The sequence below is a fragment of the Antechinus flavipes genome, chromosome 1, assembly GCF_016432865.1.
Source record: "Antechinus flavipes isolate AdamAnt ecotype Samford, QLD, Australia chromosome 1, AdamAnt_v2, whole genome shotgun sequence".
Lineage (NCBI taxonomy): Eukaryota > Metazoa > Chordata > Mammalia > Dasyuromorphia > Dasyuridae > Antechinus > Antechinus flavipes.
Window position 1 is genome coordinate 379087743 of NC_067398.1, and position 20670 is coordinate 379108412.

At 32.5% G+C, this 20670-nt stretch overlaps 1 protein-coding gene across 1 annotated transcript in view; it reads right to left on the minus strand.

The window, feature by feature from the left end:
- GALNT1 (polypeptide N-acetylgalactosaminyltransferase 1) overlaps positions 1–20670 on the minus strand; it is a 165126-nt gene that overhangs the window by 25248 nt on the left and 119208 nt on the right. The window contains exons 5-7 of the mRNA XM_051969768.1: positions 15641–15848; positions 13800–13970; positions 5622–5739 (exon numbers count right to left, since the gene is read on the minus strand). Of these exons, the coding sequence (XP_051825728.1) occupies positions 5622–5739; positions 13800–13970; positions 15641–15848 (497 nt within the window). The remainder of the gene's footprint in view (positions 1–5621; positions 5740–13799; positions 13971–15640; positions 15849–20670) is intronic.

The window sequence follows — 20670 nt, forward strand, 5'->3', positions numbered from 1 at the left end:
AGTATACTAAGGTTTGCAGCACAGAATTTGATCCCATTATTATTATTACAGATTTTACAGACACACAAAAGGAAATTGGGGTTAAACAACTAGTCTGGGGTCCTCCCACTATGGACACAGAATTTGAACTCAACTTTTCCTGATGCTTAACTCAATATTCTACTAAATTCTCCACAAGCTGCCTATATCAACAGAACACTTCAAGATACAAAGTGTCCCAAAATTTGAGTGTGGTTTTAAGCTATTATAACTTAAGAGAGTTGAACAAAGAAGTTCATCTCATGTGTCCAAAGGCACCAAGATAAATAATTTTATGAAGGTATTTAATCATCTAACTTAGTTGTGAATAATGAGGATGAAGAAATATGCATGAATATGATGAGGCATCTCAAAACCAGGACAACATTTATCTTGCTAGTCATGTGAATATGGAAGAATAATTGATAATGTAGGAAAATGTTGAAAAAACATGCAGTATATAGAAATGAAAGAGGTTAAAGACTCACAGACTATTCAAGCATCAAATCTGCATATTTTAAATATAAGCAAGAAACAACCTTGCAAAAAAAAGTGATGGTATTTTCAAATACAGGAAAAAAATTATTCCAGATACAAAACTCACATCTCATTTTTACCTACTAGTTTGAGTCAAGGAAAAAAACCAACAAAAAAATTGGAGGGTAAAGTTGAGATGTGGTATCAGGACTAAATAGCAGCTAACATCTATGTAGGACTTACTATGTATCATACACTGTGCTAAGCACTTGGTATTTTTATTTCTTTATTAATTATCTCATTTGATCCTCACAACAATCTAATGAGGTAGGTGCTATTATTATTATTATTATTATTATTCCTGGTTTACAGATGAGGAGATTAAGGCAAACAAGGGTTTTTTTTTTTGCCAACGGTCACAAAACTATTAAGTGTGTGAAGCAAGATTTGAATTCAGGTCTTCTACTGAGCCACCCAGATAAACTCACAATTGAGAGGTTTGACAAGTCTATGTAATGCAAAAGAACCAACAAAATAAAGATAAAATAACATGGAAATCCCCTTAGCTGGCAAACATTTTATATCCTTGCCATATTGGAGACAGGACAATTTTCATTTCGTACAAGTTTACTTTCAAAGCATAAAGGAAGAAAGTGGTGCTGGGTGATGGGCACTATTCTCACCACCAATGACACTGGTACATTAGTACAGGAAAAGGACACAAAGAAAATAAAACTGGAACATGACTGAGGCATACCAAAAGAAGTAGGGACAAGAGGCACTCAATTTTGAAGATATTCAAGGATTATGTAACAGATACAAAGCAGGTTCCAACAAAAAGAAAAATAGAGACTAATCTAATACAATCCCAACAAATATTTAGTTAACATTCCCTATATGCAATGTACTGGATCAGGAGCAAATGGAGTTAAGGGATTGTTAAGAAATAAAGGTGAAAAAGGAGGACATTCCAGACAAAGATCATAAACTACAATAAGGGACAAAATGAGCAATGGAATGTCATGCACAGAGAATGACAAGTAAACTAGTTTGGGTGGACAGGGGAGTATATGAAATAAATCTGGAAAGAAAGTAAAACCAATGATTCAGATCCCTTTTCTATATACTTCCTTCTAACTTATTCCCAACAAAAATCAAACCAAATCAAACCAAAAAACCCCACCACCTCTAGATTCATAGAAACTGCATGACTTTAGGGAGGCCTAATCTTAAGAAGGTCACTTGTTTTTCTGTCTTGTTACCTTAATATGCTCCAGAAAATTTAAATATGCTCAAAATATAACCTATGTTTAGATTCTTCAAATGTGTGTAACTGGTTTCTTTTTAGTTATGAATAGATTATATGTCAGAAAAAGAAGAGATGAATAGTCACACTATTCATGTTGAAGGATACTGAAGCAATTATTTGCTCTTCTCATAATGATAGAGAAAAAGATGCTGTCTTCCTTGGGCATGTCTCTAAGACATGACAGAGATCTCCTCATGATTTCTCAAGCCAGATATATTGAATCTTTTATGAGGGACATAAGTGATATATCTGTTAATAATAGAAGAGATAAGAAGATTTTGGAAAGAAACAGTTGGTTTACAACTGTGCCAATACTGAAGCATATGCAAAATAATCATATAGACTAAATTACAAAAAATTACTTAAACAAAGAGCAACTTAAAAATAGGAGATTAAGTGTTCATGGTTAACGGCCATGTGAATATATTGAACATGATAGCACTACCAAGTCATTCATGGTTCTAATGATAAATAATTTAAACAAATTCACTGGAAAAAACAAAAGATCTGGAATATAAAGACAAATAATGAAAAGAGATAGAGACGAAGGGGAAAGGCAAGTCCAGACCTCCAACTATTATCATAAAGCTACAGTTATCAAAGCCATTGGTTTTGGTTTAAAAATAAACACGCAGACCAATGGAACAGACTAAATAAGGAAGAATCAATAACAATCAAACATATTTATTAATCACCTACTATGTGCCAGGCACTGTGCTAAGTTCTGGGAATACAAAAAGAGACAAAAGACAATCCCTGACCTTCAAGGAATTTAAAATATGATGCAAATTGTGCGAACAAATAAAAAAAAAAAGCTAAATACAGGACAAATAGGAAAGGATTGACTGGGGCAAAGCACTGGAATCAAGAAGAGTTGGGGAAGGCTTCCTGCAGAAGGTGGGATTTTTATTGTGACTTAAAGGAAGTTAGGGAGAAGTTCTAGGCATGGACAGTCAAGAGAGAATGCCCAAAGATGGAATGTCTTACTTATGGAATAGCCAAAAGGCCAATATTACTGGTTATGTGTCAGTGATAGGTAAGGAAAGGCTTTGAATGCCAAACAAAGCATTTTGCATGTGCTCCTAGAGGCAAGAGGAAGCCACTGGAATTTGCTGATTAGGGAGATGACATGATCAAACCTATGTTTTAGAAAAATCTATTTGGTGACTGAAGGGAGGACATCCCTCAAGCTATCCCAGTAATCCAGGCATGAGGTAATAAGAAACTGCACCAGAATAGTGGCAGTGTCAGGGAAGAGAATGAGTCATATTCAGGTGATATTGCAAAGATGAAATCAACAGACTTTGGTAACAGTTTGGATATGGAGAGTGAGATATAGTGAAGAATTCAGGAAGCCTTCTAGGTTTCAAGCCTGAGGAACTGTGAAGATGGTGATGTTGCCCTCTTATAATGAAGAGAGGATAGGAGAAGGGAAGGATTTGAGGGAAAGATAATGAGTTCTGTTCTAGACATCCAATGTAAGATGTCTGAAAGACACCTGGAGATCTTACAGATCAGCAGGGAAAGCAGAATGAGTAGATTTGAAAGTCATCAGAGTCATTAGCACATGAAGTAGTACAGAGGGAGAAAGAACAAGGCAGAGGTCAGAACCCTGGACACCTATGGATAGAAAGTGTGATCTGGAGGAGAATGTAGCAGAGGAAGGCCAAGAGTGGTCAGATAGAATAAAAGCTAGAAAAGAATGGTGCCCTAAAAACCTAGAGAGAAGAAAAAGTAATCAATAAAGGCTGCAGAGAAGTCAAAGACCTCAAGTGAAAGGTCAGTTTCATTTGAATTGATCAAAAGGAAAAAGTAAAGAAAAGTAAATTAAGTAAAGAAAGAAAATTCACTTAACAGAGAAACAGGAAAGCAAGTAGAAAGAATAAATTAAGAGAGGGATTAGTCCTAAGCAAAACAAACTCTTTAACTTTATACAAAATATTTATAGTACTTTGATATGGTCAAGAACAGGAATGCGAAGGGATGTATATAAATTGTGGAATGAATGAATAGATCATGGTATATAATCTCTCATCAGTATATTGGGCAATGATGACTCCACAGGATTAATGACAAAACATGCTACCTTTTCATAAAAAAAGATGTGAAGGATTCAGAAAGTAGAATAAGAAGTTTTTTTGAATTCAGCCAATGAGAAGGTAGATTCTGGCTGAATAAAATAAATGAAACATACATTTTTAAAAATCCATAATATGACATTTTACTGATTGCATCAAGACAAAGAATACTACAAAGTATTATCAATGAAATCCACAATTGCTTGTAATCCAAAATGAAAAATCCAAGTAACAGAAAGATAAATATCCAAAATAGAACATATATTTCTATAGGTACCCCTGTATGTTACTTGTCAAATAGTACCTATATCATGAACAGGTACAATAGATAAGTAATGAACTTGATGCAGCACTGAGTACTGTAAAAACAAAACAAAACAAAAAAACACAAAACCAGGCATTTTGTAAACTGTATAGTGTTTTTGATCCCAATATCTCAATGCTTTCTGATGTAAACCTTTTCAAATCTACTTTTTTCTACTATTTCCATCTCCAAGGAATCAATACTGTAAATAATCCAATAGCAATGGAATTACACGATAAGTTTAAGTTGCAGTATATACTAATGAAGACAATGTCATCTAATTCTACACCACTGCATTTTACAGATGAGGAAAGTGAAAACCAGAAAGGCTGAATTGCTTAAGATCACAAAACAGTTAGCAGCAGAGCTGCTCCCTAACTTCCTTTAAGTCACAACAAAAATCCCACCTTCTACAGGAAGCCTTCCCCAACTCTTCTTGATTCCAGTGCCTTGTCCCAGTCAATCCTTTCCTATTTGTTCTGTATTTAGCTTTTTTTTTTTCATTTGTTCGCACAATTTGCATCATATTTTAAACAGAGGTTTTCTGGTTTCAAATAAGGCACTCTCTGCATTGAACTGCATTGCATAAAAGACATTTGTAGGTGCTAAATAAATGTTCGTTGAATTGAACATATGACTATAAAAAATAACACGAACAGATCACATAGCAAAAGTGAGGACTAAAAGACTGTCTTTGGAGGTGTATTATTACCTACAAAATGATAAAAGATTAGAAGTACCCCTGGCACTGTAATTAAGCTTTTCTGGAGTCTCTAGGGGAGGCTACACATGGACAAACAGCATATAGAACAAGAAGGCATAGGTGAATGGCAATCTGACCTGGTGGAAAGAATGGTCATGCTGATGAGATTCTAAAATCTACACTCTATTCTGTATTCAATCCAGCATGAAAACAAATTTTATGAATATATTAAACAAAATTCCTATTGTAAATAGGAAATTTTAAACAAGTTTTACATCTACCTATATTTAGAATTTATATTAAAATCTTATTTGTCTTATGTGTATTTTATAACTAAAACAATAATTTACAAGAGCAAAATTATGTCTACAAGAATTCAGAATGGAAATATGTATTGACCTTTAACAATATCAAACATATCATAAAGGGATATAATCATGGCAAATAATGTCCAAAATTTTTTGTGATAATATTCCCAAAGAATAAATATATTTTCTTAATACAAATGTTTTACTTAAAAGGAATGACTTTTATGCTTAAACTTTTCTAAAGATTTTGAAAACAAATAAGTAGCTCCTATTAATTAAAATAAAGTATCTTAACTGATTGTTTCAAGAGAAAATAATAATAATAATACATTTGTTTTCCTGGATTTGTAGTTAACTGATTATTAAGATCAACTATCCATTTACTCCAAGTTTGAAGAACAAAAGTGACAAAGAGATGACTTACCCTAAAGGAAATTTCTAGATTTTCTCCTCCCCAAATATCCATTCCAGCATCGTATGTCCCAATTTCTTGAAAGTAATGTCTGTCTATTGAAAAAAGACCTCCTGCCATTGTAGGTGTTCTGAAAATTAATCACATTTTTAAACTTTAAGATAAAGATTTGAATTTAAGTCTACAAGCTTGTAAATTTAAGTATATTTGACTTTAAAATTATAGTTAAATCCCAATTACTAAATCGCCCAAATATATTTGTACTTTTATCCCATATTAGATTCTTATAAAACCTTAGTTGGACCAATATTAACAGCAACTGATAATTATTTAGTGCTTTAAAGTTTTCAAAGTGTTTTACATACATAACATAATCTCACCTCATCTTGTCATCTATCCTGGACAGTAAGAATGACAGGTATCATTATATACAACTTACATGGATGAAGAAACTGAAGCTTTAAGAAATTACATGACTTGTCTATGGTCACCTTGTTAACAAGAACTGCAAGTAGAATTCCTAACTCAATTCTAATGCAGTTTCCACCACACCACAATACTTTTGAGAATATCCTACTACTCCAACTGGCTTTTGTGAGGAATATATATTCCTATAATGGCACAAAAATGAAGAAACACTCAATGGATCTTCTATACAATTGAATTTTAAATGCAGGCTTAGTAAAACTTCCGTAATGAATCATCTCCACCTTCAAAAAATGTTGTCTTTCAGCTTCAAGGGTTGATAGTGAAGACGTATTGTAGGAAGAGTATAATAACAGAAATGATGATAAGATCAGTGAAGATAAAAAGAAATGAAACAGTTTTATTCAAATTGAAATACTTGTTATAAAAAGTCTTAAGTATTTTTCTACATAGTGATTTTTTTAGTTTAATTCTTGTTAATACCATCTGCCAATGGGGCAGCTAGATGGTACAATGGATAGAGCAACAGCGCTGAAGTCAAAAGGACCTGAGTTCAAATCTGATCTCAGACATTTAACACATCCTAGCTGTGTGACCCTGGGCAAGTCACTTAACCCCAATTGCCCCAGCAAAATAATAATAATAATAACTTTAATAAAATTAAAATAAAAAAATACCATCTGCCAAATGAAGCATTTTAAGGAAATGAACAATATCTACATCTACAAGGTCATACAATTTAGATTTAGAAGGGATCTTAGGAAAAACTTCTTATATAGGTCAACCATCTTTAATCTAAAGATGGAAATGTCAAGACCAATATGATATTTCAATATAACTACTCCCACTATCTAGATACTGTCCACTACTGACCTGCATCAAGATAAAGATCTAATTCCTATATCAAAGTTCTCACATACCATATTGAATCTGTTTATACTGAAGTATGTGGACAAGTTATCAAAGCTATCTATTTTTGTGTGTGACTGTTTTTAACATTCTTTATTCATTAAATCAAAAGTTATTTTTAAAAGTAAATTTTATTTTATTCATTGTTAATATTCAAGCTGACTTGTTTTTAAAATATATTTTAATTCAATTTTATTTTAATTTTCAGTTCCAAATTCTTTTTCTTCCTCCATACTTACCCCATCAGTTGAGAAAGCAAGAATTACAATCCTTTATCTAAGAAAGTCTATTATACATATGAATATATACAAAACATATTTCTACATTAGTCATTCTCCAGAAAAAAAAATATATAGAGAGAAATATATCACTTTGCCCACAATTTGTTTAGCCACTCTCCAAATGATGGAAATCTCTTCAATTTCCAATTCTTTGTCATCACAAAAAGAGTTAATATAAAATTTTTGTATGTATGAATTCTTTGGTCTCTTTGGGATACAAACCTAGCAGTGATATTGCCAGGTCAAAGAGTATGCAAGGTTTTATAGTTTTGGAGGTATAGTTTCAAATCATTCTCCAGAATGGTTGCACCAGTTCACAATTCCACCAACAATGCATTATTATACCTATTTTCACAATCCTCTCCAGCATTTTCCTTTTCTGTCATGTTAGTCAATCTGATAAGATGATTCCTCAGAGGTGTTTTAAGTTACACTTTCCTAATTTTTAATGATTTAAAGAATTTCCCCACATGATTGCTAATAGCTTCCATTTTTCTTCCTCTGAAAATTATGTTTATATTCCTTGCTCAATTGTGGAATGGCTCTTAATCTTATAAATTTGGCTTAGTTCTCTATATATTTGAGAAATTAGACTTTTATCAGAGAATTTGCTATTAAATTTTGTTTCTAGTTTTCTTTTTTCTGATTTTAGCTATAAATATGGGAAGGGTTCCTGACCAAACAAGAGATAGAGTTCATAGAAAATAAAATGGATAATTTTGATTACATAAAATTTAAAAAGTTTTGCACAAACAAAAAAATCAAAAAATGATGTGTGGCAAGAGCATAACCAACAGAAAATTTATAGCTCTATTGTCAGCCAATGGGGAGAAACCAGGCTACATAATTCCTTCCTAAATGGTTATCACTGCACCTGGCAGAATGGCACTAAATGCAGCTCTGGATATCTATGAGGTGCTTGTGGAGGGCTGGGTCTAACCTGAAGAACTCACTTGGAAAGAGGACCATGCTCTTGACCTTTAGCTGAAAAAAATTTTTTTAAAATGGCCAAACAAAAATTCAAAATCAGTCTCTTATAGACAATTCACTGTTTTCCTGGGATACAGAAATAGTAAGATATTGACAGTGATTTCACCTTGAGCTAGTATTCTAGGACTTAACTGAAGGAATCCTTTGAAGATGGCAACTTATGCCATATAGTTGGAGAATTATGCTTTCATTTTAAATATTTTCCTTGTCAAATCTTTTTTTTTTTGCTACTTGCTATGAATAAGCAAAGGTAAGTACAACTAGGTCAAAAGTGAATGCACATCATTTGGCAATACCTTGGATAGCTCCCTGGTTTGGTAATTTAGTTGAAAAATATATTTAGGATCAAGATCACTCTGTTTTGATACCAAAATGACCCCATTCCCAGTAAGTATTAAATTCTCAGAGAAGATAAAGTCAATCAAGTGTGGTTTTGATTGCCTCTAAAATAATTATCCCTCTCCCCTAAGGAAAGTCCCTGATTTCTATTTCCTCATCTCTTTCTTACTAGATATCCTGATTTGCATGACTTGCATGATTTTCCTTCCTGGCTTTTCAAATATTCTTGAAGTTTCTCCCCCTGTTGTTTTCCTCCTCTATTCTCTCCTTGAAGACCTACTACTGCTCCAATAGAATTCATGACAAGTAGTCTTGGGACATCAAAAGAAAAATAATATATTTTAAAAGCAAAGATATAAGAACTGATTTTTAAAAGGAACATTTTTAGTATTTATCTTTTAAAGATAACTAAAATCAGAATAAAATGAAGATATGAATTCTATTGAGGAAAAGATAATTACATGGGAAATACTGACATTTGGAAAGCATTTTTCAAGGATACCCATAAGAAGGAAAACATTTCAGTGCTATATAAACATTACTAAGTGTCATTCGTTCCTTTTGAGGGGAAGGGAAAAAAAAAACACAAAAAAACCATGACTGCAAGAGAAGAATCATACTTCCAAGGTGGGCTACAAGTTTAAAGTTAGTTTTCAGGACTTGATCAGACACACTAAGAAATATTCTGTGGAGACAGTTCAAACTCTAAGTCATCAGAAAATTATTTTAGGTTAGTTGGCAGCCACTGTATGAGAATTAGAAATTTTTACTGGATTGTCAAGCACTAACCTTTAAAATACTATATAAATGTCAGCTTTTAATGACGAGATCAAGCTGGCTACATATAGAGAATCAACCACTCAGTATCAAAAAGGAGAACCAGATATGAAGGCCTAGTTGGGAATGAATAAAATATCTATCATAACAGAAATAATTCAGTGACTTAAGAGGGAAAAAGCCAATCTTTTGTCTATGTAAATCTCTTGCAATTTAAAATATGGTTAGATTTGCTGAATTTGGACATTTCTTCATCTATGCTCCCTATCACCAAGTTGTCCTGTCAAGAGATGAAAGACAAAATTTACTTCTTGAAATAAACAAGAACAATGGAAAAATACTGAATCCTACCTTATGTAATATCTGAAACAGTAAAAGTAATTAATTGATTAGATTAAAATAAGAAGTCAAACATCAATTTCAGGATTTTTCAACAGATTCATCTGCCTATTTCAAGATACTGGAGGAATAAGGCTGTTGCTATTTGTCTTTCATTCTTGCAGAAAACCATGATATCAGGGAAGTGATGCCACAATATGCAAGTGAATTGGATTGAAATGAGGGAGGGCTGAGCAAAATCAGCAGCCTCACTTTTTCCTCTAGAACCATTGTGGTCTAGTGGCAAGTTCAGGATGACTAGAGATGGCCCTAGATGTAACGGGAAACCTTGGTCTTTTTAAGCTAAGATCTTTAACAGAAGGTCTCAGTTTGACTGAAACAACACTTAAATGATTAAGGCTAGAAATAAGGCAATGAAAAATGCTAAGGAATAACGACTCAAATTAGGCTCCAGGGACTGCAATTAGTAAAACTATTTTAAAGGGGAGGGGAGAAAGGGAAGAGAAGAAAATGTCTCCCTAATTTAGTATGAGGATTTAGTTAAGATGGATATCTATTACAGAATATATATATATATATATGTAAATATATAAAATAAACAAACAACCCCCCCAAAACTATCAAATATCATCATGTTGGTACATTACAGCAAAACCTAGTAGCAAGAAATAAAGAAATTCCACTCAAAATAACAAATATTTGGAATTCTACCCAAACCAAAGCAAATCCCAGAAATATAAGAACCCAACTCTTTGGAGAAAAATCCAACCTAATTATCTTGAGAAATATTAATTGTGCATGGATAGGTTAAACTAATATAATAAAAAAATGACAATATGATCTAAATTAATTTATTTGGCAGTATATTGGTCAAATTAGAAAAGAATTATTTCTTTTTATAAAGATAGAAAAAAATAATTAAATTCTGATGGCAGAAAAAAAGGTCAAAAATCTCAAAAGTAATTATGAAAAAAAGTGTGAAGATAATGTCAGTACAAGAAACTAAATTATTAAAAAATTAGTGATCATTAAAACAATTTGATATTGGTTAAAAACAGAGGGGTAAGGAAAAAGGGGTTAATCAGGTAGACAGATTAAGTACATAACCCAAAGAAGCAAATAAACTGGGGTAAGAATCTGGGGTTTTGACAAATACTATTGGAAAATTGAAAAAGAGCTAATTTATAATGTAGTCAAATCACAGTACTAATAGCACTGGATGGAACCTAGAAATTAGGGACTTTATGATACAGGAAGAAGAGAAATGAGTTGTTAATTGCAAAAATAATTAAAATATATCCTTAGTACTTTCCCACTGCTTCCCTCCCCCCCATTTTTTCCTGGTTTTTGTCTGCCACAATATTTTGCTGATTAAACCTTCCCAAAATAGTACTTATCTATAGGAATATGAGAGTGAATAAATAGGACAGAATGTGCCTAACCTTTTTTAACACCTAAAAATTTAGTTTATTAAGCCTGAACATTTATATATTAAAAACAAAACAAAACAAAACATGTTAAAGAGATCATCACTGGAAAAATATGGACTTTATATTTATTCTTTGTAAATTTTTTGCCAATATGCTGATTAGTTTTAACATTAATTCACACCAAGATGATAATGGTTGTTATTTAAACTTTCTAAAAGTATATTCATCTATAAAAGATAACGTTAATTAACTTAACTCATCTCTAATTGGCAAATTTTAGGCAGTGTAAATAATATGTAAAAATTTCATAGAAGAGAGAAAGATATTTAGGAGTAAGTGAACAGGCAGGCAGGTTCTTCCCAAAGTCTACCTTCAGTGAGCTATTTTTGCTTTTAAAAGCTTTTCCTCTTTATCTGTTTCTCAACTCATAAATTCTTTCATAACAATAGTCATATCAGTAAGGGGAAGGGATAGGGCAGTCATTTGTAAATACAAGTTATTTGTAAGATCAGGGTTTTCAATGAGGGATTCCTAGTACTATAATAGATTTCTCATAAAAATTTTAGTATGATGTCAAAACTTGTATTACAGTAAGTCTAAGTATATTAAAGTTAAAAGAACTTCCCCATCCTAGGTATTTTTTAAAAAAAAAATTTAAATTTTTTCACCCAATGTTTTACTTAAAGTTTCCGTATAAAATCTTAATCTTTCAAAAATTTATTTTTAATGAGAAAAAAGTATGAAAATAAGTTAAAGCTTTTATGAATATATTTGGAATATATAATATATCATTACAAATAATATTATACTTATGAACCATATCATATACTTTCCTAAGCATATTCTGATTCATGTTGAACTTGGATTAGGAAGTTTCTATAGCTATTGTCATAAAGGATCACCATCTAGTCCTTCCCCTGGAAAGCATGATTGCACAACAACAACAATAAAAAAATTTACAACTTTATGTGGCTTTATTGGTCTTAAAGAAAATACAACATAAATGAAGAAACACAAATTCCTCTTGAAAAACTTCAAGTCCACCTCTGCTGAACAAAGGAAAACTGCTCCAAATGTAAGGCAAAATGGCTTTGGAATGGTACAAGAAGATACCATAGTTTTTAGGATATCTAGAGTAGATGCTAAGAAAGAAGTGAAAAAAGCATCAAACAAAACAGTTGATTCCTTTCAGTTTAAAATTTGTTTTCCATTAACAGGAAGATGAAAGGAAAAAAAACACCCCACAATAAAAAGTAATCTATCAAACTTTATATCCACAAGAGCATAGGGAAAAAAAAAAAAAGATTCTATTCAATAAGATCTAAACAATAAGGCCCAAGGAACTGGGGGAACAATTTAAAAGAAGAACATTCTTATTTTAGGATTAATTCCTAAAAAGCTTCCCCTTAAAAACTCTACCTTCAAGGCTAACATACAAAGATATATCTTTGTAATAGAAGCAGTTCCAGTGGAAAGCAAAGAAATAAGACTAGGAAACCAGATGAAAAAAATTAACAAAAAGAAGATGTGGACTTGTTTGGTCAAGAGGCCCAAGGCACCATACTAAGTAAAAAAAAAAGTCTTCACTTAGTGGATGACTTGAACTATGACCTGAAAGGAGAAAATAATACTCCCCTGCAAAGGTGACCAGGAAAAAAAAGTGGGGAAAAAAAGAGAAATGAGTTCACAACATTTCATATTAAAAATCCAAGCTTAGCTATTATTTTAATAGACTGACACAGTTAAGCAAAAAACAACAACAACAACAAAAGATTCTCTTTCATAACAGAATAAACACAATTCTGGTTTATTAATTTCCAAATCATTTACTTCCATTATAGATATAAACCCTTAAGATGATCAAGAGAAAATGTAGGAGGGAGGACAGGAGAAGGAGAGCCCTAATCAGCTCAGTCCTGACACTTTAACCTTGGCTTAAGATGTTGTAAATAACAGGGAGATAGTATTACATTATGGATAGAGCACTGAGCAAAGATTTAAGAGGCTTGGGTTTATTCCTACCTCAAGTATTTATTAGCTGTGTGACCATGTTTTAAGTCTTCTAACCTCTCAATATACACAGCATTATCACCTGTAAAGTGGGGATAATATCACTTGCTTTATCAAGGTTCTGCAAATATTAAATATAAGAAGAAGCAAAAAAATTCAAAGGTTATTTTCAAAAATAATTTTTAAATATACAAGAATTTGTATTTTTTTCTATGAAATTTTTATATAGTACTTATAGAACACAGGGAAAATGCTTCTTTAAAAAATACAGATAGAAATACGTTTTTTGAAAACTTCTGTGATTTTACTGCTAAAGAAAATTCACAGTGAAGAAATTTTATCAATTTATAGTCAATAATATAGATAAGCACTTGCTTTTACAACTTTTATTCTTAAAGAATTGTTTGGAGATTAAAAGGACAGTATGTATCAAAGGTAGAATATGAACTCAGGTCTTTTTGAACTCTGAAACCAAACTTTTTATTCATTATAGAAAACAAAAAAATTTAAAAGTAAGCTTTATAATCTCAGGATTTTATTTTCTTAATTTTAATCTTTTTGGTACTATTTGTGAAACATTTTAGTTTCCTGAAAGCAGACATAAGAAAAAATATTTTAAAACATTTTTAAAAACCCTGAAAGCAACACATCAGGAAAATTTTTGAACATAAACAATAATTTCACTATACCTGACAGGAAGTGTTCTATCACCTTTCCTTCTGTCCATTTCTCTCTGGGGAACAGGATACCAGCGGAAATTCAACTTCCAATTGAAACCACCATATGTCATATCAGAGCCTGCCATGTACTCAAAAGTATCATCACTGATAACATCAATGATAGGGCACACAACAGTTCTCCTAAAGAAACATATCAAAACCAATTAGATAATAAGACACATGCTCTAAGAAAATGAATCACATACTATTAGAAAAATTACTGGGTCCAGTGGCCAAGTATTGATCAAGGTGCCTTGAGAGGGTCCACCTGCCATCTGGGAGAATAGTCATTCCAGCATAAGGATTAGAGAGAAGACACTTGACCTTATCCTCTAAGTTGTTGACTCACTATGATCAAATCAAATTTTTAATGTTTGAAGTCACAAAAGTATTTATTCAGCAAATATCCAAGTGCTTATGATACAGCATGGAGAGCAAAAAACAGCCAGGAGGCATAGACTTTGCCCTTGAAATGATATTTTTGGCTGAAGAAGCCAAACAAATCTACATAAAACATCTAGAGAACAACATAAGGTAATAATGATAATCAATAGGTTGAAATACCACATTCTAAGGAAGGAAAAAGACAGTGGAATAGCAATAGACAGGAGATGGTTCTTTAGGCTGGATCTTCAAGTTTTTAGGATTAAACTGGCAAAGAAAGAGGAAGAAGGTCCAGGCAAAGCAAATAACCTTGAGCCAGAAAAGAAAGATCAAGCATGACATATAATAAGGCATATGGATAAAATATCTACTCTTAACTCTGCTTGAAATAGCTAAAGCAACAGGGAATTAGGTACAGAATTGGGACCAGCAATTCTAACGGATAGGTTAATTTAGTTAAATATATTCTCTTTAGTTAAAATATATTCTCTTTTGGATGTTCCTTGTCAACTGCCAATTTTGTTAGATCGCTAACAGAAATAATAGAATATATAAACCAAGCAGGTTCCATACTGCAAAGAACTCACAAAGAGTGGAAATTCATGTATTTTTCAATTGAAAAAGGGCAAAGTAGGCAATTTTATATTTGAACTCCATAGTCTAAATGTATGAAAACATATAATTCTCCCCAGAATTCTGTATCTAGGTTACTTTTTACAGGAATTGTCAGGCAGGATAAGAATTATTAGAAATATGGGATTTGAAGAAGAAATAGAGGAAATGGTAGTTAACTAGGGGTGGATGAGATAGTTCATAGGTGCAACATTCAACTTTGGGGAGAAAATAATGGATTATTTTAACATTTACAAGATATAAAGGCAATTTTCTAAATCAAGTAGTAGGTTTATAAGTGCCAATTTTTAAAAAAAATTACTATTATTTAATTGTAGTGATACAGCTTATTTTTAAAAAAAAATCATTTCCCTTTCCCTTTCCCTTTCTCATTCCTTTCTCTTCATAGTTTCCCATTAAATTCTTGCTGGTTTTGTCTTCTAAAACTAAGCATTAGGAAAGGAACTTCCTATCCCTCAGATAGTTAGCTAAATAAGCAAGAATGATAAAGAGAGGAAAGCCAATTATATCCAAATTAAGAAATTTCGCTTTGTCTCAACCAAGTTATCTAAATGGAGAATGGGTACAATTAACTTTCCAGGTAGGAAAACATAACTTTTTAAAAGTGAGTACTTCTGGAAAAAGTTTTTCATAAACAAGGAAATCTGATTTATACCTAAAATGATACAGAATATATTTATCCAAAGAACATTTATCATGTCATTCACTCTATATGTTGAAGTAAAGATTATCATGTTACATAGGATGAATGCACTAAAATCAGTTTGAAAGAATATTAGTTTCCAGTTAATTACCTGTCGACTTTGATTCTTGCCAAAAGTGGTTCCAGCCATCCTACTGTACACTCACAATGAGCATCTAAGAAGGTAATGACCTGGCCTTTAGAAACAGCAGCTCCCTTTAATCTGGCTCTGATCAGTCCAGAACGCTGCTCCATTCGAATTACATGAACTGGGACTTTCAATTTCCTCACATAACTCTCCAGAGGTCTCTTTAAAAAATCTGAAAAGAAAAATAACAAAAACAAGGCATAAAAAACTAAATTAGCTGCTGCTTGAATAATAGAGAAATTTTGGTTTATCCTTCTAATTTAAGTTGGGAGGAGGGTAAAGAGAACAAAGAAATACAAATGAAAGAACATTTTACATCATGCCTAAAAAGTCCTCTTCCTCCCATTTTCAGTTGGGGAAAACTCTTCCCATAACATAAGCTGAATCACTTACCATTCTATTGGAAGAAATAGGGAGGTGTTAACATTTGCATATATAAGTAAATAAATATGCAAAATAAATATAAGATAACTGATGTGGGGAAGCAGTAGCAGGCCGAGAAATCAGAAGAAGATGGCACCTGAGCTGATCTTTGAAAAAAAGTGGGAATTCAAGAGGAAAAGATGAGGAAGGATTACATTCTAAGCATAGGGGACATCCAGATCAAAGACATGGCTGAACCAGAGTATAAGAATCGAAGTAATATAGAATAGATCTGGAATAATAGGATAGAGGAGAGTTATAAAGAATTAAAAAAAAATAAGTGGAAGAAAAATAAGTTTTATTTTATTTTATTTTTTTAAAATAACTTTTTATTGATAGAACTCATGCCAGGGTAATTTTTTACAACATTATCCCTTGCACTCACTTCTGTTCCGATGTTTCCCCTCCCTCCCTCCACCCCCTCCCCCAGATGGCAAGCAATCCTTTACATGTTGAATAGGTTACAGTATATCCTGGATACAATATACGTGTGCAGAACTGAACAGTTTTCTTGTTGCACAGGGAGAATTGAATTCAGAAGGTATAAATAACCCCGGAAGAAAAACAAAAATGCAAGCAGTTTATATTCATCTCCTAGTGTTCTTTCTTTGGGTGTAGCTGCTTCTGCCCATCTTTGATCACTTGAAACTGAATTAGCTCTCTTTATCGAAGAGATCCACTTCCATCAGAATACATCCTCAAACAGTATCACTATTGAGGTATATAATGATCTCCTGGTTCTGCTCATTTCACTCAGCATCAGTTCATGTAAGTCTCGCCAGTCCTCTCTGTATTCATCCTGCTGGTCATTCCTTACAGAACAATAATATTCCATAACGTTCATATACCACAATTTACTCAACCATTCTCCAATTGATGGGCATCCATTCATTTTCCAGCTTCTGGCCACTACAAACAGGGCTGCTACAAACATTTTGGCACATACAGGTCCCTTTCCCTTCTTTAGTATCTCTTTGGGGTATAAGCCCAGTAGAAACACTGCTGGATCAAAGGGTATGCACAGTTTGATAACTTTTTGAGCATAGTTCCAAATTGCTCTCCAGAATGGCTGGATGTGTTCACAATTCCACCAACAATGCGTCAGTGTCCCAGTTTCCCCATGTCCCCTCCAATATTCATCATCACCTTTTCCTGTCATTCTAGCCAATCTGACAGGTGTGTAGTGGTATCTCAGAGTTGTCTTAATTTGCATCTCTCTGATTAATAATGATTTGGAGCATATTTTCACATGTCTATAAATAGTTCCAATTTCTTCGTCTGAGAATTGTCTGTTCATATCCTTTGACCATTTATCAATTGGAGAATGGTTTGATTTCTTATAAATTAGAGTCAGTTCTCTATATATTTTGGAAATGAGGCCTTTATCAGAACCTTTTATTGTAAAAATGTTTTCCCAGTTTATTGTTTCCCTTCTAATCTTGTCTGCATTTGCTTTGTTTGTACAAAAACTTTTCAATTTGATATAATCAAAATTTTCTACTTTGTGGTCAACAGTGATCTCTAGTTCTTCTTTGGTCATAAATTCCTCCCTCTTCCACAGGTCTGAAAGGTAAACTATCCTATGCTCTTCCAATTTATTTATAATCTCGCTCTTTATGCCTAGGTCATGAACCCATTTTGACCTTATCTTGGTGTACGGTGAAAAATAAGTTTTAGAGATGAGTGAAAATAAAGATGCAATTTTTTTCCCACACATGTTCCCAGAGCTAGGCTAAGAATACCTTTATTAGACAAAAAGTCCAGAAAGGCTGGGACTATTTTTTGTGTAAACTTTTTAATCTCTTCCAGCACCTAGTATTGTTCTCTGTATGCAATAAGAACATAAAAAATTAGTTGAAGGTCTTATTCTGAATTTTTTTCCCTTAACTATCAAAACTATTTTTTTGAAATGTAACTAGTAAAGTAAGCAGAAAACAGTTTCTATTGTTCTATCACTCTGATGATAGAATTTTGCAAGGGAAGAATCTTTTATCTTCATGTGAATATCCTATGTCTTCTTCATGAGTTGAAAAACAAAATATTTTTAAAAACCCTATTTCATTTTTTAATAAAATATCAAGTTTAGTGAATCTGAATGCATTTCCAACCACCAAAAGAGACATCCACTTTTGAGAAATTCACTTGATGCTAAACTATTAGCATATAATTTTGGGGGGTATACTGGTATACCAGTTGGTATAGACCAACCTAAAACAGTCAAGTTTTTTTTTTTTTTTTTTTTGTTATTGTTGCTGTTGTTGTTTTGTCCTCTATATAAACTCCCAGCTTTTGCAGCAGTATGCAATTAGGGTAGAAAATAGGACTTAAATTAATGGAAGAAATTTATATATAGAAAGTTAAGTTCATTATTTAGTTAATTTATTATGGAAAAATTACTTTTTATGAGCCTCTCTTTAAAAAAAGATCAATTAAATTAAGAGTTCATCAAGCAAAGTATTAACCTGGTTAGTCACTAAGAATGAAAAACGATAAGGGAATTGACCTAAGATACCATTAAGGGACCTGGTTCTAGTCAACGAGACATGGATAGGAAGCTCCTTTTTCTGAACTAGCCAACAGACGTCACAGAAAAACTTTAACATAGTTTAAGGATGAGAAAAGATAATGATTCTTACCTATGGGGAGTCCACCTAACTTTAAGGTCCAATCTAGTAAAAATTTCTTTCAGTTCATGAGTGTCAAGCAATGGAGAACAACTATATAATAAGAAGTTTTGAGGGTGTAAGGAAGAAGGAAAGAATAAAAGGTCAGGAAAAAATGATGTGGTATTCATACATAGTAACCAAAAGATTGTAAGATAACATCTTTGGAAGGACAAAAGAAAAAGAATAGAGAATGGTAAAGAAAAAGAAGCAGAAGTAGAAGAGTTATAAATTTTTAAAACTACCTTAAAATCAAGTTTCAAAAGACACAAAAAATTTAGTCTTGTGTTAGAACCATTTTTAAAAAAAACTTTCCTTGCAAAAAGAACATAAACAACTTATAAGAAGCTTGATTAATTCTATTTATAATACTCTGAATGGATTTTGGTTATTTTAATAAATATCAAATTCAGTCCCAAAGAATAAATACTATCAAGGAAGATATTCAAAAGAATGTTACATGGATACTAAAAAAAAAAAAAAAACTTCAAAAGAAATTCCAATTTGTACAATGGTGCAAATAATATCATAAGGCATTTCCTTTGAATAGAATGAAAGAAATATTCAGCAAGAAACTAATCTTTTCACTTTATAGTCATATCCTATATATTACAATCTTAATATAATGTGGAATTCAGAGAGACAGAGGATTCAGGAGATACTTTCCAAAAGTATTTTAATAACTGGAAATCTTAGAAGGAATTCATCTCGACAAGCCTCACTCACACCAACCCTATTGCTTAAGAGTCCTATGGGATTCAAGTATGGCAATAATCATACCCTGATATTCAAATGCTATTAAACTTGAAGATAACATTTGTCTAGTTTTTTTTTTTTTTTTTTTTTTTGTAATTACTGAAAGTAAATGACAAAGGGCAATTTTAATGGCACAAGATAAGCAGGTTGCTGCATCTGCTCTACTACTTCCCCCTTTTCTCTTTATCCATACCACCTTTCTTGGGGGAGTTAGTACACTCAGCTGTGCAAATACAATATATAGCTAAGCTTTCTTAGTTGTAAGTGAATGCAAATTAACTTAACCTTCTATATGTAGTAAGTCCCAAACCATGCTTCATATCCATTCAGTCTGTTTACCTTGCCCTCTGTCCTACTGCCACCTGCTTAATACTCAACTGCCTTCTCCCTTTTTAGCTTTACAAACAGTAATCCAATCAAAATCATTGATTATGGAAAAGGTATGGCAATCAATTGCCCCAAAATTGCACTTACTATTCCTTTGAATCCCTATAATGAAACTCTTCTCCCTGGCTATGGAAAATTTTTCTTCACATTTAATACAAGCTTAATAACTGAGTATTATCTATCATCTCAAAAAATTCAAAAATATAAGGTAACTCAAGGGGCTGTGAAAAAACATGCAGCAATTTTATGTGGGCTATGGCACATGATGAACTCACACAACTGGTGTGTAGAAAATAGCTCCAATAAGGACATGACAAATCATCATGGAGCAAAGTTGAAGGATGACAGAGACAGCTCTATGATTATCCTGGAATGCAGAAACTATATTAAAAGACGTACAAAAAAGCCTTGAACACATTGGGCAGAGCCTTCATGGAGAATGTAATGAGGACCTGCAAGAACCACACAAGGTAAGAAGCCCTGGTCAGCTGACAACCTGTACTGATGAACTCACAGATCTGCTGAAGTGTCTGAAGCTCCTGGGTTCCCCCTTTCAGCTATCTCTCAAGATATTTCTAAAGGACAAGAAAAGTCACAATTTATGCCTTCCTTTCAGTGAGTGAATGTTAAAGACTGTATCAAAGTAATTGGTAAAAGAAAAACAAAACAAATCACACTGTATTAAGGCTCAGAATACAATGTAAAGTTTTGATAAAGAGGCTGTCAGAAATTTATAAACTCCACAATCTTTTCTAAAAAGGATAC